At 41.8% G+C, this 27,044-nt stretch overlaps 2 protein-coding genes across 6 annotated transcripts in view; one reads left to right on the plus strand and one right to left on the minus strand.

Moving 5' to 3' along the window:
• Positions 1-12,857, plus strand: part of spock3 (SPARC (osteonectin), cwcv and kazal like domains proteoglycan 3) — a 15,583-nt gene extending 2,726 nt beyond the window's left edge. The window contains exons 3-12 of one of the 5 annotated variants that reach the window (XM_035637114.2): positions 5,879-5,887; positions 5,993-6,032; positions 7,687-7,795; positions 8,531-8,639; positions 8,795-8,903; positions 9,131-9,244; positions 9,352-9,573; positions 9,891-9,953; positions 10,166-10,336; positions 10,483-12,857. In XM_035637114.2, the coding sequence (XP_035493007.1) occupies positions 5,879-5,887; positions 5,993-6,032; positions 7,687-7,795; positions 8,531-8,639; positions 8,795-8,903; positions 9,131-9,244; positions 9,352-9,573; positions 9,891-9,953; positions 10,166-10,336; positions 10,483-10,634 (1,098 nt within the window). In that variant the 3' untranslated portion in view covers positions 10,635-12,857. Of the gene's footprint in view, positions 1-5,878; positions 5,888-5,992; positions 6,033-7,686; positions 7,796-8,530; positions 8,640-8,794; positions 8,904-9,130; positions 9,245-9,351; positions 9,574-9,890; positions 9,954-10,165; positions 10,357-10,482 lie in introns of all 5 variants that reach the window. The other 4 variants (XM_035637118.2, XM_035637116.2, XM_035637115.2 and 1 more) reach the window with 4 other exon arrangements.
• A 3,620-nt stretch (positions 12,858-16,477) lies between these two features.
• LOC118312884 (choline transporter-like protein 1) lies at positions 16,478-25,338 on the minus strand. Its single transcript, XM_035637931.2, has 16 exons — positions 25,043-25,338; positions 24,723-24,809; positions 23,682-23,824; positions 22,646-22,782; positions 22,350-22,443; positions 21,764-21,933; positions 21,031-21,120; positions 20,237-20,379; positions 19,778-19,964; positions 18,542-18,710; positions 18,256-18,412; positions 18,059-18,142; positions 17,830-17,967; positions 17,508-17,744; positions 17,066-17,140; positions 16,478-16,948 (listed from the first exon to the last, which is right to left on the minus strand). Exons 1-16 carry the CDS (start codon positions 25,064-25,066, stop codon positions 16,925-16,927), a joined length of 1,959 nt encoding a protein of 652 aa, XP_035493824.2. The 5' UTR covers positions 25,067-25,338; the 3' UTR covers positions 16,478-16,924.
• Between the last annotated feature and the right edge of the window lie 1,706 nt (positions 25,339-27,044).

Consider the following 27,044-nt stretch of genomic DNA (forward strand, 5'->3'; position numbering starts at 1 on the left):
TACCTAAAATTTAAACATCATACCCATATTTACAAAGGATAACAATTACATTTTAAATATTATTTTAATGTAGAATATGCTACAAGTTTCCTGTTAACAGTTAATTGCTTTTGAGTGGGATGTGTGCACGCTACTAAAGTCTCCAGTAGATAGAACGCAGTATTTTACGCCAAACCTAATTTTGCGATTGTGCGATTTTAATGTAACATTCCAGGCATGTGGGCTACTGTCGCTTTCATCTTTCAGCAAGAGCCATAAGTGGGTCTCCTGCTAAGTGCACTAGATAGGATCTTGGCCACTGATGCGCTGTAAGTTCTGTGAGGATTGCTGGAGGGGCCCGGGGCGGTCTTTGCTGCGCTGGTGCCATCCGGAGCCATCTCAGTTTTTTAAGACATTCTGCTCTGCTTGCCGGACCTTGGCTCGCTTACAGCACTGGCACAGAAGTGAAGAGATAAGTCTCGGAGGAGGCTACGATGGAAGGAGAAACACACTGAATGATGTGGGATGGTGTGTGACGATGTGCAATGACGGGCCTGATGCTTAATTGTATGGTATATGGGCAGATTAACTGCTTGTTAAGCTCGGCCTCATTAGAGCAGATTGCACCTTTTCATCCTCTCCTCCCCTCTCCCTTTGTGTGTGTTTTACCGTGCACGTCTGTCATGTGCTGTTTGTGTTGTGGAGGGTGAATGATGTAGGCAAGGTAGAGAGAGCTTCAGGCCTTTTCCACTTCAAACCACCTCAGTGTGGATTTGTGTGTGTTTGTGCATGCATGCATGTGACAAGCTTGAGCAAGACAAGCAGAGCCTGTACAGTGAAAATATGCAAATACGTCTTATGTCAGACGGTAGTGGGGAGGCAGCAAGGAGCCAGGAAAAGGGAAGGGAGTCACTAGGACACAATTTGGATGGATAGAGTCAGATCTGTGAAAATCGAAGAAGTACAGGTGAGAAAAGTGGTTGTCAAGAATAGGGATTTCACCAGGGCCTTGTTTCTTTGGCCATGCAGTCGAAACAACAAAAACAATACGCACAGTGGCTATTTAGGATGTGAGCCGACAGAGGGCTGAATGCATGCACAGTTCGTGTTTGTGTATTTGTGCACATGAGGGGAGAAGTCTGTCATAGCTGTGACGGAGGGAGTGGGATAGAGGCCGAAAGAGATGGAGAGATAAATTGAAAAGTTGCTATTTTTAGTGGGCACTCAGGAGGCCATTAGACCTATTGTTGAATTTGAGGTTTTTCCTTGCTTTGGGGAAAGTGGCTCGCTGGCTGCATGTGCAGCGAAGTGCACATCCAGTTATTTGATGTTTTGTAGCGCCGACAGATTCAGTTTGTTTGTTTGTTTGTTTGTATTACACTGTGTATATGCGTGTGTGTGTGTGTGTGTGTGTGTTGAGTCCAATAAAGAATCAGGCCGCAAGTACTTTTGTTGTCTTTGACTGGTCTAAAGGGCCTGGCCCCATTAATGCAGTGGTCCCATTATTCCACAGTCTGCAGTGCTAGAAGGGAACCATCCTGAACTAAACTCTGACGTACTTCTCTATTTAGCTTTATCTTCCGTAAGGTTCAAAATACTTGAATGTTGTAGTATTTGATGTGCATCATTCTGAATCTGACAGAACCAATGTTGAATGTTCTCTTATTCTGGCGTTTGCCTTTATTTAAGTGGGAGATAGCGGGGGGAAAAAAGGGATACAATGAGTAACAAAGAGTCGGTACTGAAGGTACAGAGGGTCGGAAAAGGGCGATCAATGAAGGACAAGATGGAGAAATTAATTAGATCGGCGAAAAGCAAGAGTTGACCCTTTTCGCCTTACAGAGCTCAAGGGGGAGAGATAGAGAGAGACTTCCCGAGATTTACAGTTCTGCTTCTTTTTAAAGAAATAACTAGGCTCTCGTAGTAAACGCTGTAGTATTCTGCGTTTGAGAAATGTGAAAAATGTGAGGAAAAACTAACATAGAGCATCTCAGTAGGGTGTCGGGTCACTACAAGCTGCCAGCTTCAATGATTCTCCAAGTCTCTGAATTCTACCAAAGGGATGAATACCAATACTTCCAAAAGATATTCTCTCATTTGGTGTTTTACGGGGGTGGTGGAGAGCGCTGTCTATCGCGTCAGGCTATAATTAAATGAATTGGGTTGAGATCGGGCGACTACGAAGGCCACAGCATATGATTACACATCGTTCTCACACTCATCAGACCATTCGGTGACCCCTTGTGCCCCCTCTTATCCAGGAAGGGACCCCTCCCATCAGGAGAGAAATGTTTCGTTTAAAGGACAAAGGTGATCACCCAGAACAGCTTTGTGCTGATTCCCTCTAAAGAGACAAGTTGACCCGAACCATGACAGTAAAACGCCCCCCACAGCCGATCCCCTCACTGTAGAGGTCAAGGATTCAGGCCTGTTCTGTTCTCAAACATGCACTCACCCACTTGTTGAGAATGTGAAGGATGAGTCATCTGACCATATCACTTCTTTCATATCTCTGGAGGGCCGCGCCAGGGGTTTTTGTACCAATAAACTGTGTACTACTCTGCAGCACTTTGAGATTGCTTTTAGCAATGAAACGTGCTCTATAAATGAAATTTATTATTATTATTCATCTTTGCAATGAGGGGTTTGTGCACTGCAACCCTACTATGTCTTTACGTCATTGTCAACAGACTTTTCTTGCTGATCCCGTTTGATCGTGTCCCATTGATATAAATGCAGAGGTCACTTGAAGTCACACTTCCTGTTAAAAAAAAAAAAAACACTGGTCAGTTGAACAGTCTTAGTGACTGAAGCTCCTGACATCTGTGCCCCAGCAATGACCCCCCTGTCAAAGTCACTGAGATATCGTGCCTAGTCAGAATACAACTGGGCCTGCTCAGCATTTTTATACATGCCCCAGGGCACGATGGGATGTCAAAAGGGCAACAGAGAACTTCCGTCCGTGCCCGCCGCCCCCCAGCGGTTGCAGGTGGTATTAATGTTTGGTCACTGTCATGAAGGCGCTGCTGTAGCAAAAAGGCGCCGGAGAGGACGCAGGTACTTTTCCTCAGAGCAGCTCCTGAGGAAGTTGTCAACACCACTTTGGAGATAACGGAGGATAAAAAAAGAAGTATGTACACTAAAGCTCCTTCTGAGTTTTCTGGCTCCTGGCGTTAACTGGCGGCCGCGTTAGCATCATGGATAACTCAATGCCAGCAGCCTGGCTACTGTCCAAAGTAGAAAACAACCGTAAAAATCCCAATTTGAACAAATAATCGCCAGTCTGGTAGTATTAATAAGTAGGTCGCTTTAGTTACTCACCGATCAAGTAGGAAGAAGGCAAAATGCATTTCGTCTTTGGAGCCTCTCAAGTCCCGGAGCTCTCTCCACGGAGTGAATTCCCGTCCAAGGTTCTCTTCTGTTTTATCTCTATCACTGTCCTTCTTCGCCTGCTTTTGTTCCTCCGTCGACGGGATTCTTTTTCTCCGTTCCACCGTTTGTCATTTCCATCACTGTGGATAGACACCGGGAGAACATTATTCTCTGCCTTGTTTTGGTTGCACAATGGGTGATCCAGTTACTCTGTGCCATAAATGAAGTCATAATCTTTTTGGGGCAAAACTGCGTCCCGGCGGCCAAGAGAATAACATGGTTTTTCTAGCGCCATTACACTGTGCAATCAGTTTTAACATAAAAAAAAGTGATTGTCCTATTTGAGCTTTAATTGCACATATAAAGACTCATAGTTATGTAAAGCTCCACATTAAGACCTGCAGATTTGTGTGGAGGGTTTTAGGGAAAAGATAATTTCACAAACTTCCTAATGAGGCAGCGTGTGTATTGATAGGGTTGTAACAAGTTGTTAATTGTATTGTTGCATTGAATAGAAATCATTAGGTTTCGATTTGTACCGATAGACTAAAACCAAATATGAGTCAAGCTACAGTTTTGCAAAAAAAGAAAACAAACGTGTTTCAATGTCAGGAAATGCCGACTGCCATTGTGACTGTTGACTCAGCGAGTGACACAACAGGAAACATACTATAATGTATCTGCATCTCAAAAACAAGCGGTGCAGACAGGTTCAGGGTGTAAATGCACTTCAGCTTCCTGAATAAAAATTGACCTCTTTTTTTTTTTAAAGTCAACTTTTCAAAAGTGCAGCGAAGCAATACAGGAAGATAACTAACCTACACAGCCACATTTCAACAGGCACTGAACCAATTCTAACACTTTAGATTGCAAAAACAAAGCAATGTTTTCTCCAATATCAAGATCTCACGCAATAGTCTTGAGATGACAGTTCTGATTCTGAATTTCACTTTTTATTTGAATTTGACACATCGTGTTTGTGGAGATTTGCACAACATCCAGATGTGCAAATCTGCAATATAGAGCTTTGATAAAACACATATCTGTGCAGAAACACTGTGGGATTTATGCTTATGAGATTTATTTTATTTTTCGTCCTGTATCTCCCTCCCTTCCTATTTGTTCTGGCACATAGAACTGAATGAGTCAACACGCATGCGCACGCATGCGCACGCACGCACGCACGCACGCGCGCGCGCACGCACACACACACACACACACACACACACACACACACACACACACACACACACACACACACACACACACACACACACACACACACACACACACACACACACACACACACACACACACACACACACACACACACACACACACACACACACACAGCGAGAGAGAGAGGGGGGGGACTTAGAGAGGGAGACATAGATTATTTTTTCCTCTGACTTAAAATAAATCACCAGGTGTCAATAGCCCTACAGTACATGTGCAGTTTCAAGCAGTAATGTACTAATAATAAAAAATGGATGTAATGTAGCAAATAATGAAAAAAGTAATTGAATATAAAATCGACTTTAATTTTTAGGCAAAGTTATTGTACTGTCGACCATTTTGGTGGCAATTAAGAATTCCATTTTTTGTTGTTTCCAGGAAGGTGTTTTTTGATTTGGGGTAACTTTGTTTTGCCATTTACTTCTAAAGTGAATTCTTTAGACTATGGTTACAAAGATCAGTTGACAAAGCTCCAAGCTAAGGACAAAAGAACAGTTCACTTTCAAACCAATGTGGGAAAACCATGGGCCATATTTTACAGCAAATAACATTCCTGATTAAACGTGTTTCTTATTCCACTCTGTGTTGAAGGTCCAGTCAGTAACAGCCTGTTGTGAACCTTACATTGTGATTCTTATTCTCACTGTCAAAAGGTCATTAAGCTTTTCATGACTTGAGTTATGTTTTCATGTTGATGAAGAAAAGAGTGAATCAGATGTATCTTACAGTGAATTCACAGGGTCCACAAAGTCTGGTTTTACTGGCTGATCATAATTTTAAATCTAAAAGGTTTTAGTCAAACACAAGCCTGACATTAGACCCTACTTTACTTTACACTAAAACCCTTATCCTTTCACTTATCTGTAAATCACTAAACACATTCATTTCTTCTTTAAAAGCCTGTCCATGCCAGTAATTGAAATCCACTTGAAATTGCATTTTTTGATAACTTAAACCTGAAAAGAATACCAAAAACGATCCTTAAAAATCATATGCCATGTGTGGTATATAAGCACACTGTCATTTGGGATAAGCAGTACGTGCACACATATACAGTACACTCACACATAAAGACACACGGGCCCTTTATTGCCCGACAGCAGAGAATTGTTATCAATGCATCAACATTATCTTCTATATGCACGCCCCATGTGTTTGTAATTCACGCTGTGTGTTTGTGTGTGTTTCCCCATAGACTTCCATTGGTTTATTTCATTCATGCATAGTGCAAAGAAAATCTAATGAAAATAATTTTTTTTATTCTCTGTCTCTGCAATGCTTTCTCCTAAAGGAAGTCGAGGTTTGTGTGACTGCTTCACCGTTTTCTACCCGGCAATCAATTTCTCTTGATGTCATGTGTTTTGCTGTTGTTCGTGATTTCACATATCTGTTAACCCTGTTTCAGGAGCCTGGGACATGGACGCCATCCAAGGCCTTTGATCAAGGTGAGGGGGAGTGGGAGAGCTGGAATGGTTCTTTTGAATCTGCATATGTATCTACTTCAGAATATGCACTGATAGGGTTTGGGTGATGGTGGTCAGGATTATTGGATAATATCTACATTAGATTAGGTAGGAATCGATTAGAGCTGCATAAGCAGCTGTACAAAGTTAAACGCGAGCCACACCTATTGCCACTATGGTGTGAATTATTGGAAAAACATTTCACATTCAGACATCTCGGTATCACAAATTCTTTTTACTACACCAACCGGTTAAAGGGGCAGTAAGTGACTTTGAAGAAAGTGTCTTTTCTCTGTCTTTCTTGTTGTTGATGATGATGAGTTGTAGCATCATTCGCCCGCACGCCTCTTAAGGTGTCGGGGACTGATGTTCACAAACTGCACACGCAGTGTTGTGATCAGCAAGGTTTTTTTTGTTTTCAATTTACAGAGCCAGGGCTCAATAATTTAGCTAGCGTACTGTGAGGAAATATTCGCAGACTTTTACACAATGCCTACGGCCCCTTTAATCTATGTAGCTAACATCTATTGTAAAGATCATTCTCTATTCTTCAATCATCGTCATTTCCCATTGTATTGCAGACGGTGATAAGCTCATACACTTCCAGACACACACCGGGACATGAACCTATTCACTCTCACTCATCATCCTCAAACACACGCGCGCGCGCGCACACACACACACACACACACACACACACACACACACACACACACACACACACACACACACACACACACACACACACACACACACACACACACACACACACACACACACACACACACACACACACACACACACACACACACACACACACACACACACACACACACACACACACACACACACACACACACACACACACACACACACACACACACGTGTCAGGGAAACAATAGCATTAGATAGTGCGTTGGAGGATGGAGGCAGGATAATCTACCAAAGCTGCTCAGGGATTACAGTAAGGTTCTTTAGAGCAGAGGTCGTTCACAGACTGTTCTGGGATCAGCCGATGGTCTCAGATCGAGCTCGTAGGTGCCACTCTGAAGTGCTGGCGTGGGGTCTGAAACAGCCAGCTGGTCTCTTGACAACAAAGATCACATCCTGTGCCTCAGATTCAGATCTAAATTCAGCTCTTAACTTAAAAGCCACGTATGGCTCTCGGCTGTGGGATCTGATACCAGATCAGTCTGAGGATCCCAGCAAGAGCACGCATGAGACTGACACTAAGCGTAGGCTGATGTAAAGTCAGAAGACGCCTCTGTCACCAGTTCCATCTGTTTTTAGCTGTAAGGATACTTAGCAGTATTATGGCTTTGAGTTCGACGTGAGAGAGGCATTGCCAGTATACGGTAAACGACTGTGGCGAGGAGTAAGACACAGACGCACACAAATCTCTCAACACCTATCCACAAAGCTCGTATCTGTAAAGATGGAAGGAAGTGCGCGGTCTGACAAGGGATCATTGATCTATGTAACCTAGGAACATTTTCTCTGTGTTCATGATCGTGGGCTTAGCGTTTCTAGGAAGCTCAAATGGCCAGGCTGTGTTTCGCTCATGCACACATGCACAGTACACATACACACCATGTATGTACAATGTACACACAATATGGATGCTTTGTGTTTTTAGGCCTTGATCCAGCAAAGGACCCCTGTCTGAAAATCAAATGCAGTCGTCACAAGGTGTGTGTGGCTGAGGATTATAAGACTGCCACTTGTGTCAGCCAGAGGAGAGTTAGGTAAGAACACGATCACTGACGCGCACGCACACACACGCGCGCGCTCTTTTAAACAGGCCTGTGTCAGAGCCGTCCCTCTCATTTCCATTCAGAAGGTTCTGTGTCAAAGCCTCAAATGAAACTCGAATGATTGGATTAGGGGAAATCAAATCACTTTATTACTTTCCATCTCTTTCAATTCTCTTTTCTCCTTCCTCTTTTTTTTCCTGCTATTCACGTAGCATAATAAGCAACAACACCAGACGGATTGGGGGGGGGGGCTATTCTTTTTGCAGCTGGTCTACCGGTTGCCCGGCTCTCTTGTGACTGCTGTGTGACATTACTGTTAGTCCAATTACCCCAGCACTGGCAATGCCTTACAACGGACACAAAGTACTGCCAAGTGATATGAATGGGTATTGTGTGTCTGTGAGTGTGTGTGTTTCTGTCTGGGATGCTGCAGACTGCACAGAGGACAGTAACGCCACACTGACCTCATTTCTCATTCTTTGGCGACGACACAATTATGACTACACACTGCAAACAAATCAGAAAGTAAATCACACATAAATCCCAAATCCCTGTCTCATTTCTGAAATATGATGTAAGGACATGACGATGAATCACAGATACGAGACGCTCAGAAAAACACGAGTTTTCAATGAAGCCGGGAGAATAAACAGTGTATTGTGATGAAGGATTCAAATGATATGTCATGTGATGTTTAATGCGCGTGTTTTTTTTGAATCTCTCTAGTTTTAAAGATGCCAACTTGTACCAGAGTCCAGGGTCAAAGTGCAAACCCTGCCCAGTGGTTCATCCTATTCCCGTCTGTGGAACCGACGGCCACACCTACTCCTCCAAGGTGCCCTCACACCGACGCACACACAATCCCACCGTCTCTCACCCGTAATAGAAACGTCTGAGCACACGAGACACATTTTCATTTCCTCTTGTTTGACACGCATCCTCGTTCCCCCCCCCCCCCCCCCCACTTCTGTCCCTGTCGCTCTTGCTCAGTGTAAGCTAGACTACCAGGCATGCATCACAGGAAAGAAGATCGCTGTGAAGTGCCCTGGCATGTGTCCTTGCCCCTCTCAGCCTGAACCCAGCTCTGCGGAGAAGAAAGGTACACACTTCTGCACAGACGAGCGCACAATGCAAGTTTTGCAAAAATGAACAGGACATTCTTGCTGGTTAAAGAGTCTTCCCCACAGGCTAAACCACTTCTGCCCCGCTGAAGTTTCGGGGCTTTCGTGACGCACTGTGCTGTAGCTGAATCTGAGCTCTCGTCTCTGTCGGGGAGGAGAGGGATGAGAAAGCGTCAGTCTATCATTTATTTTTGTTATTCCTCAGTGTGCAGTGAGTCGGACCTAAAGGAGGTGGTGAGTCGACTGAGGGACTGGTTCAGAGTTCTGCATGACAACGGCAACCACAAGAGAGTCAAGATCCAGAAGCCAGAGAAGAACAGTGAGTCACGGGTCATTGAGCATAGTAAAAAAAACAACAAGTAAATGCACATTTCATCCAACATCACCTTAACACCTCACCACATTTGCCCTCTTGTCTGTCTGCAGAGTTTGAGGCCGGGGCCTCGCCTATTTGCAAGGACCCTCTGGGCTGGATGTTCTCCCGCTTGGACACAAACTTCGACCTGCAGCTGGACCAGTCAGAGATCAAGAGCCTTTACCTGGACAGGAACGAGCCGTGCTCCGATGCGTTCTTCAAATCCTGCGATAAACATGCAGACAAAGTCGTAACCAGCTCCGAGTGGTGCACGTGCTTCCAGAGGTACACAGGTACGGAATCTGAAAGCGGGCACGTGCAAATACAAAACACGTAAAAATGCATTCACGCACAGGAAATAAACAGATGTAGTGCCGCTTCTGCTGTCCCTGTATCTTGTGATATACAGCATATAACAGTTTGCTCGTAATTAGTTTTTTGGTCCCTAAGAGACAGAATTTACTGATGAATCACTGACGCTGCACTTGCAAAAGCAAAGACAAGCAGGATGACAAACACCATGACGAGAGCAAAAAGTACACAGGTTCAAAGTTCAGAGGCGTTCCCAAAACAGCAGACTTCTGCAGAGTCTCTCGTCTCTTCGTTTCAGATTCCCCTTGTAAAGGAGAGTTGTCCACTATCAACAAAAAGCAAGCAGGGAGGAAGCTCCTTGGTGAGACACACACACACAGACACACACAGACACACACACACACACACACACACACACACACACACACACACACACACACACACACACACACACACACACACACACACACACACACACACACACACACACACACACACACACACACACACACACACACACGAGTTTTACCCTGACTGTGTGTGTGTCTGTGTGGTTTCGGATTGCCTGTGCAGGTCAGTATCTGCCGTCCTGTGATGAGGAAGGTTACTACAGGTCCCACCAGTGTCACAGCAGCAGTGGACAGTGCTGGTGCGTGGATCGCTATGGCAACGAGGTGGCTGGTTCACGCACCCATGGCCCTGCAGACTGTGGTAGGCAAAACCCTGAGGAGAGCAGAGAGTCAAGTTCGTGCGGTTTGTGTACTGTAAGAGAACAGTTTACAGTTGCAGTTTACGTGTAATGGAGGAATTAATAAGTAGCTATTAGTCACAACATCCAACTCTATCAAACTTCTTTGATTGTAAATTTCGATTTCAATCTCCGTCTCCAGGCGTGATTTTGGAGTCTTCTGGAGACCTCGGCAGTGGAGACTCGCTCTTCACCGACGATGATGAAGATTCATTTGCCCGCAACGACCAGGCTGGGATGGACGATGAGGACGATGAAGATGAGGACGACGACGATGACGAATATCTGTCATAATTTCTTTTTTTAAACAAAAGAAAAAAAAAGAGAATACTTTTCAATTTAGTTTCTTCTTCTTTTCTTTTCTTTTGTCAAACTGCACGTTTCTAGGCGACTCCCCGGGCAGATACCTAATCGTACTAACAGCCTATGGACTTCTCTCTGTGTATTGTTTGTTTATAAGTTAAAAAGAAAAAGAAAAGGAAAAAAAAAAAAGAATATTCCTGGAAAACACTTATGAGTTCTTCTCCTGTCTAAGTATAAATTTGATTGGTTTGATGGCACTTGTACACTTTGTGTCAACCAACCACAGAATATGACGAGGACTATTCAACAAACCGCTCCAGTGCTTTGGATTTGGTCACTTTGGTGCAAAGACCTCTCCCGTCATTGGACACTCCTTGTACTCTAGTGTGCCCCGTCTTTGTGCAGCGCTCCAATGCCTGAGTGTGCTGATGCCTGAGGCGCAATGTTAAAGAGATTTCTCTTCTTCATCCCTTCACCCCCCACCCCACCCATTCACTCCTTTTTCAAATGTCCCTGCGTATAGGTGGGATGTTGACGATGTAGATAAGAGAATATTGCACTCTTAAGGTTTCTTTTGATCTTGATTTGTAACTGTGACTGTAACTGTGTGGAAAAACAAGATAAGAGTTAGACATGCTTCATTAGGAGAAATAAGGCAAAAAAAAAAAAAAAAAATAGAGTGTGAGTTTGATAACAATCAGAACCGACATGCTTGCTGTTTTCACTGAGGCACAAATCAAGTCAAATCAGCAACAAGGATCAGCAACAGGGAAAGATAAATTACTGCTTGGTCGGTGGCGTTAGGGGGGAAATACATTATTGTTATCTATTTTTCTAATCCACCGCCGGATGAAAACAGAGGATGAAACAGATTTGTCGTAGTACGTCTAATACTGTGTGATGTCTGTAGCACCAGAGGCTAAACTCAAACTGGAGCTGGAGGTTGAAAAATTCCCTCGAGCCTGTGCAGATGAAACCACACATATATCGTCATAAACTGCTTAAAGCCGCAAATCTCGGCGATGAAAACGTTGACGGACCTTTAATATGTCGGCGAACTCAAAGAAAAAACCTCATCAGCCTTCAGAAGAAGACATGGTGGTTTTTTTTATTATTATTATTTTTTCCAATTCTTGGACTTAGACTCTCGGAAGTCTTGGACTTCGTTTTAATTTGAGCACACGGTAACAGAACAAATCTCTTGCACAGAAATTAAACCACACAGCCGTGCAGACCTGTGGACAGTGTCTGGAGGGGATAGAGGATGGGGGGTAAGGTGTGCCTTGTACTGGTATGGACAGATGGCAGTAATAGTTGGAGAAGCATGCTTACTGGACTGACTTAAGCTCGTCATTACACCGCATAAGAGTGGCTGTACTGTTAAGCTCAGATGCTTTTGGTATGGCTTGTGTTTGGGGTCTCTTATTACGGTGTTACATAGGCCATATATCAGATAATTTGAGTTGTTACATAGGATCGCTAGAATGTAAAGAAGCACAGAGATAACTAGCAGTTAAGTAAACACTTAGTTTCTGCTGGATTTGAAAATGTTTTATATATTAGTACACTGGCTAGAGGAAGCTTTGGTTAAGACAGCTTTATATGATATATATATTAAAAAAAGGAAAAAAAAAGATGATCATCTCAACAGTGTTTTTTGCTTTTATTTTGTTTCAAAGGCCTAATTTGTACCTGAACTGCTCTAAAGACTTAAGTGTATATCTGCCAGGGTTGGAAACTGAAACTGATCCCAGATGTGTGTATTCTTGATAAAGTCCTGTGACCAGACCTGGGACTCTGCTGTACTATATTTTCAATTATTAATCTGCTGTCTCGCTTCACTTGGAATCGAAAAAATTCCTGTTGAAATTCCACGTTAAGAGCTGAAAAGTGCCATTTACTTGTCCAGTAGTCCTTACATAATCATTATTATTATCATAATAATTGTTATTATTATTACAATTTTGCTCCCCTCATTCCTTTTAACTTGGAATTTCAAAACACTTTACGAAAGTGGAAAACCTTTCAGTTTTTAAGTGCGCTGTCTCCTGAGTGTGATGACATGCAAATCATTCTAATGACCTCAGACACTGTAGCCACTCTCAACCACTCACACACTGTCATCACAGCTCTGATAGTGTTTAAAGGTTATGATAAAGATGCATTTTTTACAGTGTATGTATGATTTGCTGAAATAAAAGCTATATTGACCAATGTTTGCTCGACTGTGTCGTACGTGATGCTTCTGTGTGACCACATCTCTGTAGCTTATCTGATGCTTCACATTAATTGTTTATATTTGGGAAATGACGGAGGGTTTAAGGGGATTTTGTGCAATACAAGTTGAGGTCCATATGTGTCTTCCATTCCGAAGGTCTAAGCTACAGCTGTTGGTGAGGTGTAAAATTAGTTCTTAGGATGAAATGATACAACATCTGCCATAAGTGGAAGTCGAAAGTGTTTATGTGTCACTTAAATTTAAAAGGAAAGGACGGGGACAGCGGTCAGGAGTGACAAACCCTGCTTGTTTGTCCGCAACGAGTTCTGCGTGCAGGAACATTACTGCATAATGTAGAAGAAGAGCAGGTGAATATTTCATGAGCCACTGTCACACCCTGCCCATACACCACACATGCTGACACAACGAGCATACATAAACATATGTAGAGCAAAACACGAGCACTCAATAAAATATACAGCGAGAGAGGCACATTCACTGACCTGGAAAAGTTTTGTTTCCCTTTTTCTGTTTTTTTTTCCCAATTCAATGTAAGAGGGCTGGAGGAGCTCACATAATGTGAAAGTAAGTGTGTGTGTGAGTGAGTGAGTGAGTGAGTGAGTGAGTGAGTGAGTGAGTGAGTGAGTGAGTGAGTGAGTGAGTGAGTGAGTGAGTGTGTGTGTGTGTGTGTGTGTGTGTGTATTGGCAGAAGGACCTGTCCGCAGCTCCAAATAGTGAAGTTACTGGGAAAACATTAAACCCTCCACCTGAATGTGCTGACCATGAAATAAAGAAGAAAAAGAACCCGCAGAAAAGCTACAATCTCATTGGCGAACTTCCACACAGTGGAGCCTGTTGTTGGAGACAGTCCAACAGTAAGAAGTGATCAGACGGTGTATGGGCAGACAGAATGACTGAGCGCTGATGGGAAATGCCTCAAATTGCAGGAAGCACTTTTGATGTTCGGAAAGCAGGTTTCTTGGATAAGCAGCTCTCTGTGACGCAGGTTCTCTTATCACTTCCGCAATCGTGGTGCTATTGCTTTTGCGAGGCGTAAAGACCAACTAAATGTGTGTCACTAGATCATGTTGATGGTGTATTAGCATATTATTATTGGTTAATTTGTTCACGTCTCCTTTATGTGCAAGATGTTGGCACCATTGACAAGATGTTGGCTGACTGTCCAGAGCAAGCAGCTGAGGAGGCAATATGGCTCACGTTAATGGTTAAGTCACTGTTGTGTTGGACGGCACGCACGCACGCGCGGCTCATGTTACATACCTAAGTCAGCACAAACAATAGACCATCCATATATTTACCAGTTAAATCAGAGCTTTAGAGCTCCTGTCAAGAAGCAAATGATTATTTCATACTGTGCTGGGAACACTAGCCTACGGGAGGATACATGGTAAGCACTGTCCAAACAAATAAATAAAATGCACACGCACTTCAGAAATATTGAGATGAGGATTTTGAAATATCAAAATGGCCTCTCAGCATTTCCTGCAAATTCTGTGGCTTTCGTAAGGACAGGACTTCGTAAGGGTTCATTTGGCTCGATAAACTCCAGCCATTGACTCACAATTGTCCAAGTCTGCCTGCTTTGTTCAGCATAATAATTACATTATCAGAGCCAGGATTACTCAAGTGAAAGAGTGACAACATTTTACATTTTAAATAAAAAGGAAGCCCAATTCACGTTTTCCTGATATTTATTCCGGTGACAAAAGAGTTTCCAGTAAATTCTACAGAAATCACTTAGGTGTGAGTCACTACCAGCCATCGAGCGGTTTTCCTCTGGATTTCTGTGTTTTATGGAGGCGGACAGCAGTGAGCCGAGAGAGCTTTCCCATCAATAACCTCTAACTGCTTAGTGGCTTGATTCTTGCCTGGTCAATGGTGGATTGGAAAGAAACAGGAGGGGGGTGAGGCAGTAATCTGTACATTAGTAGATTGAGGATTCCCTCATGGGGAAACAGATTTATGGCAGGCCAGTCCACCTCCAGCGTGATCATTAACATTTCAGATCTACAGGCTGAAGTCTGTAATTTTATATATACAAGCCCAACTGCTCCAAATGTACAAGGATATTAAAAAACATTTAAAATATGTGGTGAAAAACATATTGGAGAGATACCTGCTAAAATACAGCCATCTTCACCACTGCACACTATATACAGATAGACATTTGTTTCAGTTGTAACAATACAAATATAATATAAAATGTTATGACGAATATATCTTTTGATATCTTTAATATTGTGCATGATGTTAAGTTATGTCTAAAGGTTGACCTGAGAGGTCTGGAGGCCTCTGCAGGAATGCTTTAGATTAGGACGTTTTCTGTTAGGAGTTGCCTTCATGGCATTGGGATAAGATGAACCTTGAGACTCTCTCCATTTCCAAGAATAATAATAACGGTTGTGACATGATTTCTCGTGACCTAGACTTGTTATCTGCTCCCTATTGGGTATAATACTGAGATGCTTATAGTGTCCACTAAAGCTTTTTGGTTTGGTTTGTCAGCATGTCAGGATTTAACTAAAACGTTGTGGAAGCAATAGTTGTTTTCATTAACTCTGGAAGCTTGTTGATTTTTTTTAATGACCCCAAGTTCTTCTGTACCATCTGTGCTAAAACATCAAAACACAACTGAAATTTTTTTTAATCAAATCTAAATCTAGTCATGAAATTTGGAAAAGTGGGTAAGAAATCAAACTGCCAACATAATTTATTCTATTTACGCTTTTTCAGAGATCTCTAAACGAATCAGTCCTGGAATGAGGTTATAATGTAATTTTGGTGTCAATTTTGAGGGACATGACAGCTACAGTGGAGACACAAAGGACATTTCACTCGTTGCAGAGGATGTGCTGCCCTCAGGTGGTTGAAGTGAAACCCTACAGCTGAATATTTGGAGCAAAGTCGCCCCTTTTTTTTCAACGCCGGTGCTTCGTTGTGCAACATTGCTTGAGCATTTGAGGAGGATAGTCAGCAGAGGTACATGGCTAAGACATGTGTTACAATGTCTGTGTCATGGTTTACATACTTGCCTCAAAATGGAAGAATGATGCTGAAAAAATACCTTTTTGGTAAGGTTTTTTAAAACTTTGTTATATGCCTTCTGCATATCACAGGTGATATCATAATCTTTATATTTCAAGCCTGAGATTTTAGAGCAACGACTTGACAGTGACATCATCAACGCTCTTTAGTTGTATGAGCTCAACTCAAAATATCTTTTACATGTTGCTCAGTATTTTCACTTACTGTGACAGGCTCTGTACTATCAATGGAAAATGATGCACATGCTACATACCGAACATATCCTCATTATGGCGACCGTATTGACAACATGACTGCTGACGTCCGTGAGGAACAAAGGGTCGACTCTTTTTCTTCTGAATAACAAATTCATTATTATGCAGAGGTTTAAGTTCCTTTGTCTCCCCCTGCTGACTAGATGTTGGTGGTGATATGAAGATGCGACAAAGGATTTCATCGTTGTCAGGTTACACGATGGACAGTAGATTATTATCAATATGACAAGACTGTGTTTGATCTATTCTCAGCAGGGTTTTAAAGACGTGCACAAAAAAAGCAAACAACAACACGCTGTTTTCAGTATAAAATTTACTGTAATAAGTAATAAACAACATGAATAGCCTTTGACAAAACATAGTAAGCTATCCATTTCAAAATGTACACTGAAGCATTCAAACTACAGGTATCATTTATAAAAAAAAGAAAACCAAACATGTTAAACCATGTTAGATCGTTCATATTAATATTCAAAAATCAAACAAAAGGGAAAACTCTGGTAAGAAACGGATAAAACTATCAAATCCATCTTGTTAATAGACCAAAACACAAACCCAACTGCTATACAATGTTAGTGTCTTTAAATTGCAACCCCTCTCTTCAAATATGAACAATAACACACAAAGCACCTCTCATAAAATACCCCAAAAGGTGTTATTACTTACTGATGAAATGGAGGGAAATGCTGGAAAACTCTGAGTTAAGTATTTTTAGTGGTTTTGGCAGTCTGTCTGACACTTGGTCAAGCTAAATTTCCCCGACGTGTCTGCAAGAAGAGAAAAGGCAAATATTTATGGTCTATATTATGATCTGATCTTTTTTTGCACCATGTAACAACTTATTTGCTTCCCAACTGGACTGAAACAGCGATTTTTCAACTCACCATGGGCTTCATCTCCTTTCCATCGCCATCATCTGGCTTGTACCAACCCATTTTCTTACTGTTCTCAACAAATTCCTGGCAGGAAAAACAAGAGTGACAGTTATTTTACTTTTCTCTTCTTGTAAATTGTTCAGAAATCATCACTAAGCATCAGGGCTTGAAGCAAAACAAATGCTCTTTAAAAGTTGACAAGAAATCAAAATGGCAAGTAGGAACATCCTTTCTGATTTCACTAAATGTCTAAATGTTTCTCTATGAGTTGCCAAATATTCACATATGATTTGAATAAAATTGTCCAGGGTCACTGGACACTTGGAATCTATTACCACAACACAGTAAAAAGAACAACTTTACAAAAACCACTGGGACAAAATACATGACTAAAACATCAGATCAACAAAAGACAATAACATTAACCCCCCCATAAACGCTTTCCTCTCACCATTAAGGCCTTGTCCATGTAGTACTCCCTTCCGGGGCTGCCATCATTATATTTTGTGTCCACAGCAAAGCAGAGGAACAGGACGTCGACCACATTCTCAAACACAGAGAGGAAGCAGTGGGCCACCAGGAAGGCAAACATACAGACGATGAGGAGAGGCAGCACCCACACGGTGTAGTCCCTCTGGTAGTTCAGAGCCAGGACGCCAGCGAAAGCTGTACAGGAGACTATAAGCACCTGGGTGCAGATTTACGCCTGGTTAGAAAACTTTACCGTGTGTTCGGTCAACCTGACAGTACGGCAGAATGTGCCTGCGTGGTACCTTTCCCAAGAAGAGGACAAAGTCGCCCACGGTGTTTATGGCGGCGACTCGCAGGGCATTCTCCACCAGGATGAGGAAAGCGTCACGGGCCGAGGTGCAGAAATTGGTGCTGTTGATGGCCGTTGCAGTGTAAGCATTCTGAAATGACAGGCCGTTTACCGGAGAATCTTGGGATATCGCATCTACTGCCTGTTCGATTTACTTCCTTCACCAAGCGGAGGTTACTTACTTGATTCAAGTATGCTAGGCACTTCTCAAGACACCACAAACAGCAGACACAAGCTTTCAGCATGCACCGAGCACAGGCGTTTTCCTGTGAGGAAATGGAGGGATTACCTTAAAAGGAGTGTATATACATGTATGGCTGTCTTGATGCCAGTCTATTATGCAGTATCTTACAATACCAATAATCATTCCACAGCTCACCTTCCCTTTGAGCTGGCTGTGGATGTATGTCAGGATGAGACGAGGGATCTTCACAAGTGTGATGATGAAGGAGCCTTTGGCCAGAGTCCCCAGGTGGTAGCGGATGGTACGTGCCATTGAAGAAAGGATGGGTATTGCTGGAATCTGGGACTTGTTCCTTAAGTCAAGGAGGTACAGGGATAAGACACCATTGACATTAACATTACATGAAAAGAGTTATCAATTAAATATGGTAGACATCCAATCCTCAGTGTCCTCCGGTATGGTAAACGCTCATATTTCATACCTTGTGAAATAGTAGGTGACCACGGCTCCAGCGATAGTCATCTGCTGGAACGCAAGAATGAACTCGCTGATCCAGATGAGACCCACAGCGTGATACCACACCAAGTACTGAAAAGGTCCTTGCATGTGGTATTCAACCGCACCGGTAGAGTTGTTCTTTATCGGTGTCCCTGTGAGGACAATATGAGTTTGAGTTTGGACTGAAATCTAATGTATGTCCATCTGTATTTCCTTGACAACTGTAACAAAGATAAATAATAAGTAATTGTAATAAATACATATCTGCATCTAACAGCTCAGCTCACTTATTTGTCTTCATGAACTCAAAACTCTCCTCTATCACTTGGCATTGCTGAACAGAAAACCAGTAAGAAGGCAAAAAATATGCCCAAAATAAACTGGGATGAACAGTTTGAGAGGCACATCAAAATACACCACAATTTCATACATTTATTCATTAGCTCTTCATAGCAACATTGTGCAACACCATCTCTCTGGAAGCTACACAAGCATCTGCTTTACGCATCTGGAGGGAAGGAGTTCAAACAATAATCGAAACTAATCGAACCAACGGATATAAATTGGCAAAGTTTTACCCAATTAAAGGCACTGAGCTGAGACTTCAATGTTACCCTGTCATTTACAACTTTCACTGCAGTTGTAATCATTCATGTTTGCCCCTTCCCTACTTCCTACAACCAAAATAAGAAACAGTGAAAATGAAACAAAAGAGTGTGATGTTTTGCCTGTTGTTTTAAATACGACTTTGGTATAATTTAAAGCCCCAGTGTGTAATTTTTGTAAATTTCTGGCGGCATCTGGTGGTAAAGTTGCAAACTGCAACCAATTTCTGGGAAAAAGTTCTTCTAAATATTTCACACTGTGGCTTTAAAGTCGGCTGTAGAAAGGAGAAGTGGGAGATGAAGAAAGAAATGGTTCTTTGACTCCATCCTCCCACATCACGCGACTGGCACAAGATTTCAGATGTGGGAGTAAAGTCATGCCACGAAACCCAGGACAAAATGTCACAAATAACAAACCTAATATTCTACTTGTTTGGGAAATGGTATCCCTAACATATCTGATGCTAGAAACTACTGTAGTCTGTGTGCTGCATTAGCAATTAAAAACCAAACAGTTGGGAGCAAGTTTGCAGCAACAAAACCACTCCAATCTGACAAACATCCACATAACTAACCCACCAGCATTAAATCTCTCCAGCAGCCCTTGTTCTAACCTGCAGTCCCGAGGGAGAGAAGCACGGCGATCCAGTAGACCCAGAAGAGCATGAGGCAGAGGAACGTCCAGAATGGCTGCAGGGCCAGCAGGGGAAGATGGATGAACACTTTACCCGCCACATGGAACAGGGAGATGGTAAGGGCCACGCGCTTCCTCATGAAGAACATCACCAGCAAGAGAACGACCTGAAAAGTTTACACCGAGAGTTTTCTCATGATGCATCATTCAATTGAGCTGTGGAGTCAGATGATTCAGTTCGAACAAGCAGAAAGAAAGAAACCGGAAAATATTCACATTTAAGAAGCTGAAATCAGAGAATTTTGATAAAAACTAAAAACTACTTAAACCGATTAATTGATTATCAAATATTTGGCGAGTAATTTTGTAGACGATTGCTAATCGATTAACTGTTGCAGCTCTACATGCAAACCTTCGGTACATGTTCAGTCAGACATACCGTGAAAATTGTAGCACCGATTGCGTACACAAGCAGCGCCGTGACGTTGTCTGAGGCAACTTCGCTCCCAAGTGTTGACGCTGTGTTATTGTTGAAGGCGTTCCTGTGGTCAGCGTACAGCCACCAGAGGACGCCGGTCCCACCTGCGAAAGACCAGAGCAGAAATAGTTGTCTCGTGTCACGTGTCTTAATGTAATTAAGGCTTCATCCACATTACTACGTTCCGATTTAAAATACATCACTGCTGCTACGATTGGAAATGATGCTCGTCCTCTTTCAGTTTGAAAATTCCATTGTAGGCTCAACGGGCAAAGACAGAGACTATTGGAAATGATGACGCATTCGCCTGCATTCACTTGCTGACTGGTTCTTATCAGTCACAACTTGACTACCAGCTGTGAAAACTTACTTTAAGAACTTTAAGAACCACCTGGTCATCGGTCCAAGAGAAGAAATCCTTCGTCTTACTTTTCACCGTTGTTGTTCTTGTTCGTAGTATTTTCTGTAACTAAGTATCCGACTGCAGAGCAGACAATATACTTCCTGTTTATAGCGGTGCACACACGGCCAGTGTACATGAATGGTAACGTGATATACTGTACATTTCCAGGAGCATTAATATGGACGGAGATCAATACTGATACGGAGCTAAAACACTCATGTGAACGGAAATTGATTGGTTTTGAAACACCAAACGTAGTAGTATGAATGTAGCCTACATGTATAAAAATGCGAAGATGACATTAAGTGTGTGAGTGCTAAAAACCATACAGAATGTTGCTTCTGAGAGTTACCTATAGAACCGATGATTACCAGAACTGTTAGAATCCACACCAGCACTTTGGAGATGTAACGAATGACAACCATCATGATGAGGGACAGAACTGCATCAGAGAAAAAAACACACACATATTAAATCATATAATTATATTAAACACTGCAAACATGGAGTTGCATTAAGCCGCAGAGAAGTGCCGATGTGATTTGATGGTATCTGGCCATTGTAACATTTGATAAAACAATGTTTTATCAGCAATATAAACAAAACACACTGGTCTAATGCAATTTATCCAAAACACAAACAGTTGTGCCTAATATAAACAGACAAAACATGGGGCTGGGAGTGAAATAAACCCACAAATCCAATGAAGGGGAAGACTGAACTGTTATAAATCACACAGGCTTGACTACAATGATCAGATAGTTGAAAAAAAGATGTCTCAAACTGGCTCTGGATCAGCTTTGTGTTTTTTTGCTGTGCCAAAGAGACAAGATCGTAAATCAATGCCTGTGGGCTATGCTGGATACAATGGTGCAACCACTCAAACATTTCCTGTTATTATTTTGACAGAAATAGCTTCTCTTCCGACAGTCGCTTTCATATTCAATCCTCCTGAGCAATTAAAGCCGCGCTGTGGGAGCAGCGGGAAAAGAAAAAACCCAGTAGTTCCTCACAGAATAAAATCAATTCATTATTCATCAAAGATATCCACATATGGTAAGCCCGATGTTACCATGTCTATATACCTAGAGCCAGAACACAAAGGCCCATGATGATCTCCTTGCTGGCCATCACCCCAGCAATCACACGGCGCAGCACAGTGTTGTCACTGACAAAGGTGATGAACGCCTGGGCAAATTCAGCATAGCAGCCGATGTCCACGGGAATACAGCGGTCGAAGAGCGGGATGGCCTTACTGCAAACACGGAAAAGGTGAAAAACAGGGGTTGAATTACTTTTAATTTACTTTTAACAGTCCTTAAAGCAGAAGACTATGGACTGTGGCAAACTGTCTATATTTTTGTTATTTCTTTGTCCCCTTTCATTCTTGGAAAGTTTAAAAATAATGAATGCATGAACGTCTTGACTTATTTTACTATTTCAACGACAATTTAAAAAATGGAACATACAGCAATAATACACAGGTAGAGGTTCCCTCTATAAACAACAGAGACATAAACCTCTCTGTTAGTTGCTGTCCCAGTTAAAACATCAGTTTCACTACACCACTGAGATAATGCTGGAATTAGAAACAGGGGAGAAAAACTGGTTGAGTAATTTTGTGTTTGTGAGTCAATATTTCCTTAAAAGCTAAAGCACATGCTTGATTACCTTTTTGAAACAGGGAGTTTGGGACATTTAGTGAATCTTTCTGAATGGCCTGTGTATCTTGTCGGAGAAATATCATAGGAACACAGATGGGAGCCTAGGAACAGGAAAAACATAAATCGGATTATATTGTTTTATTTTCATCAAAATATTTTATAACATGTCTGAAAACAGTTTTAACGGTATATGATGTGCATCCCATTTATGTTCAACATTTATTTTGTAATCATTTGATAAATTTCAGTAAACCAAAAAAATAAATTTTCTCTAAATAATATGCAGTGGTGGATTTTTCTCACCGTTATTCAGAGCAAATTTCTTTAAATCATCATATGTCTTCAGTTCAGTTGCCGGGCATTTGGAGACACACAGGGCGATGGACTTGATCTTCCTGTTAATGAGGTCAAGGTTGCAGGGCTCCAGAAAGAAAACATACCTGAGAGGAAGAGAAAATGGAATTTCAGGTTTATCAACTGTTCATAGCCACAAATATCAGTATATTTTGTTATTTCTCTCCCAGTTGAGACTGTTCTGTCTCAGCATAAAAAAAAGAAAGATGTTGACATTTGCTGTCCTGTCACACAGATCCTTCTTTGTAGCAGAAACGCCTATTATTCAAAGCCTCCATGGGTAATCAGCCCAATAAAGCATGACCCATTGTTTCAGTAGAACTGGGCTTGCAGTCTGCATGCTGATGGAAAGCTACAGCCCAATAAGGGGGAATATTATCACTCCTCACATAAATCAAGAAAAGGCAGAATTTGTGACATTTCTATACAGATGATGAGTATCTGACATTAATCGAGACTTTCATAGAGATGTGAACTGTGCTAGTTGTTCATGCGTGGTGATATTCTGTTGAGAATTTATACAACTTTTTCTATTTGTAACGTATAATATTCTGGCAAATGTAATTAGGTCACGGTCTGAACAGCTCAACCTTGTTGATATATGAGAGCCAGAACAGGAGGCAAAATGCTTACAAATGTGCAGCAACCTGTTGTTTGTTAGATCAGGATTACATGATGCAATCCTTGCATGCACATATGTAATGCTGGATGGCTTCTTGTGTGACAGCAACTCTAAACTACAGGGGGGAAAGAAACTGTCTCAAAATGTTACTTTAACGTACTGAATCCATATTTGAATAATCTGTCAGTTTTATAGATCTAATCAGGAGAAAAGAGTTGATGAAAGTGAAAGCAGGGATTGAATTTATTTACGCACAGTATACTCTAGCTCACTATAATAACAAGTTTTATTTGGAAAGAATTCGGCTGATGTAAATGAACCCCTATATCTCATGTTAAGTTATTCATAAGTAATCAGACTTACTTGTTTTCCGTCATGTCCCGACCACTGAGGGGAACTCCCTCGATCTTGGTGTTATTCTGACCGCAGATGTTGCCATAACTGTCATATCCCGAGAAGAGCCTGGATGCAGCTCCTGTGGCGATGGGATAGCCACAGATACAGGCCTGCAGGTGACAAAATAAAGAAGATAATATTAGCTAAATATTAACTACATTGATAAATACATGGCATGACAAAATCTAGGCTCAAAACACGACTTTGAATCTATTGTTGTATTGTTGAATTCACCAACACCACAAAATCTAAAGTGACCGATGACATTGGAAACAAAATGTCTCTAAATCAATGACAAGCCGCTTTTGCGTTTAAGGGCCAATCCACTGATCTCCGATTTCATTTTTAGGACACTCATGGGCTGGTCAGTATAACTTACAAGCATGCAAAAGACAGATATACATAAATACACACACTGGATATTTAATTGGGTACAAATAAACTGCCCTGTCCTGGTCCAAAAGATTTCAGGAGGGGTTTATTCTTCGTACTGTTCATTTTAAAGACTGACGTTTGCGGTGCTGTTGAATTGTACTGGGTTGCAATCAGAGCCCAACCAATATGGATTTTTGGGAGACGATGCCGATATCGATATTTGGGAGTGCAAAATTCCCGATACATCGACAGATATATATATATATATATATATATATATATATATATATATATATATATATATATATATATATGTATGTATATGTTTTTTTTAATCTGTCAATGATTCCTAAAATGTCATTATCAAACCTTTATGACAAAGACAGTAAACATAAATATTTAAGTTTAAACATGAACTTTATCATAAATATCTACAAATTGAGAATACAAATACAACCAACTACATAGAACCTACAACAAACATTTAATTAACATAAAATGTAAACTTAAATGCACATTTAAGAGGCTCAAATCAGTTGGCGGGTAATATCGCCGGGGCTCTTAATAGTCTGCGGAAGGACAATATCGGCCGATATTATCGGCAAACCGATATATGCGACGAGCAAGCCTCACCATGCCGATGCAGAACAGCGTGAAGATGACGAGCCATGGGATGTCGGTGCAGCGGCGCTCCTCCAGCGGTCGCCAGTCTCGTTGACCCTGTCGAGGCATAAAGAAGACACGCGCGAGCGGTTACCCTGGGTTGTGCTCGCGTCGGGGCCGTGCTGCGGCACTGGCTCCCAAAAAGAAAGGAGAAAAAAAAAAATAGAAAAGCGTCAGCTGACAGACGCGCTCCTTGAGATGTGGCTGTGAGGAAAGTGACGTTAACGTTGCACACGATTGGTGAAACTGTGTCTGTTTGGAGGTTTTCTTTTTTGAACGAGTTCACTCACCTCTGCGCTGCTGCAACACCCCATCGTGAACAACGCGACAAGTTCGGCTCGACGGGAAGTCAACTTTAAACGCCCTTTCTCAGTTCAAACTTTGTCCAGCTCATTTCCCCTTTTCCCTCCTCTCGTTCGCCCTTCTTCTTCTTCTTTGGAGACCAGGGGCAACGACACGAATAAACACTTTTAATTCACGTCCCTTCCACTTTGTTGACAAACGCCCGTTCGTGTGTGTGTGTGTGTGTGTGTGTGTGTGAGTGTGAGTGTGTGTGCGCACCGCGCGGGGAGCAGCTGCAGGTAAACGCGGAAGGAGTCGAGTTTCTTATGCTGCCTTCACGGGCACTCGGGAAGAAAAAAAACCGCACGCGCTGAGCCAAAACATTAGCAGCTGTCGAATCATTATGACAAAAGAAGAAGTTGTGGCCTCATAAAAAAAAAAGTCCGTTCGTGTTTGAACTGCACCTGCCTGCACCTTCTGATTGGTTCACTTGTTTGGAATGGTCACGCCCATTCCCTTGCTCGATTAAGTGTGAACAGTGGACATGATTAAACAATAAAAAAAAAAGTTTATTAATTATTTATTTATTTATTAGTCCGGTTACCACTCACTCACAACAGGTGGGAAGGGAGAATCCCAACATTATTCTATCTTTCTCCAGGAGTGTGTGTGGTATAATCCATAGAGTTTGTAAGATGTCTCATGTTCATTTCAAAATACAGTTAAGTCAAGTCAAGTCAACTTGACAATTCCTCCAGTATTGTTCCAGACATACAGAGGAATTGAAAAACCGTTTGTCTCGGACATACGGTGCAAAAGTACGAAAAAGAAAACAAAACAAATAATGAGATAAATAATTTATACAATAAATAAATTCTAAATAGTGCAAACGTAAGATCAAAGCAAAACCACACGGGATAGAAAAGCTAAATAAATTAGAAATGTGCAATAAAAAGGAAATACTGTACAGTATGTGTAATATAAAGGGAACTAAATAAATAGAATACATTTAAAAAGTGCAATATAAAGGATAAGGAGTGCAGATTGGATGTAATAAATGTAGAGGGCACTGATGAAAGTGACAAAGTGTTCCTCGGAGTCTTTGTAAAGTTAAACTCCGCACGTTGGAAAGCTCATAAAATACACATTGGGAAAATAATGGTGTTCTGGAAGGAAAAACAGTCTAATTGAGTCTATAAAATTTCTATTTGAATGAATTTGTTTAACAAAGTTTTTTTTTTTTAAATTTCATATCAGGATTTGCAAAAGAAATACAACTTTGTAAGTAAAGGGACCTGCGACAAATATTCATAAATGAGACAAATTCGTGGTCACACCATTCAATGATTTGCTGGTGTTTATTTTTTGTTCACTGCACTTTTTATGCAAACTCTTCGTGGTAGTATATCATTGTCGTTTCCCCATTCAAATTGAAGTCTATGTAGGATTTAGAAATTTACAATGTGTCGTGAAGGCAGCACAGTTGTCAAAGAGGAAACGTGTAGAATTTGGCGCCGTTTGCTGGAGTAACGAGGTAACTGTCGACTGGGGAGGAATGTGGGATGGATGGATGTCTCGATGGCAGGCACGTCTCCTAATGGTGGAAAAATAAAACCACGAGCATACTAACAGCTTAACTGACTAGAAATGAACCCTTTCCAGAGCTTCCGGTTCGCTCACCGTGTCACCGTGCGGCGGCCATGTTTAATCCACACAGGTGAGTGACGATTACAGACCGAGTTAGTTCAGGTAATGGAAGTTTTTGTCAGTAACTGCTGGTTATTGTGTAAACTATTCACATTCCTTCACTTATACGAACTCTGCCCGCTCTCCCGGGGAAGTCCTACAAATGTAAACGTGTTGGGCTGCTCCACGCTGTCAGCAGTTTAATCACATGGAGACGGTTCAGGGGCGGTTGTTTAATTAGTTCCTGTGGCACCAACGTGGACCACGCGGTAAAGGCCACGTTTACCCTTCTTTCGCGCACAGTATTGTTCTTTTTAGCGTGTC

This window comes from Scophthalmus maximus, chromosome 8 (assembly GCF_022379125.1).
Source record: "Scophthalmus maximus strain ysfricsl-2021 chromosome 8, ASM2237912v1, whole genome shotgun sequence".
NCBI lineage: Eukaryota > Metazoa > Chordata > Actinopteri > Pleuronectiformes > Scophthalmidae > Scophthalmus > Scophthalmus maximus.

Excerpts from the sequence above, each read along its gene's own strand:
- LOC118312884 (XM_035637931.2), bottom strand. The coding sequence starts at position 25,066 with ATGGGGTGTTGCAGCAGCGCAGAG. Across the intron at positions 21,934-22,349 it reads AAACTCCCTGTTTCAAAAAG|TAAGGCCATCCCGCTCTTCG; the intron begins GTAATCAAGCAT and ends CCGTGTTTGCAG. Across the intron at positions 17,141-17,507 it reads ACATGGACAAGGCCTTAATG|GAATTTGTTGAGAACAGTAA; the intron begins GTGAGAGGAAAG and ends TTTTCCTGCCAG.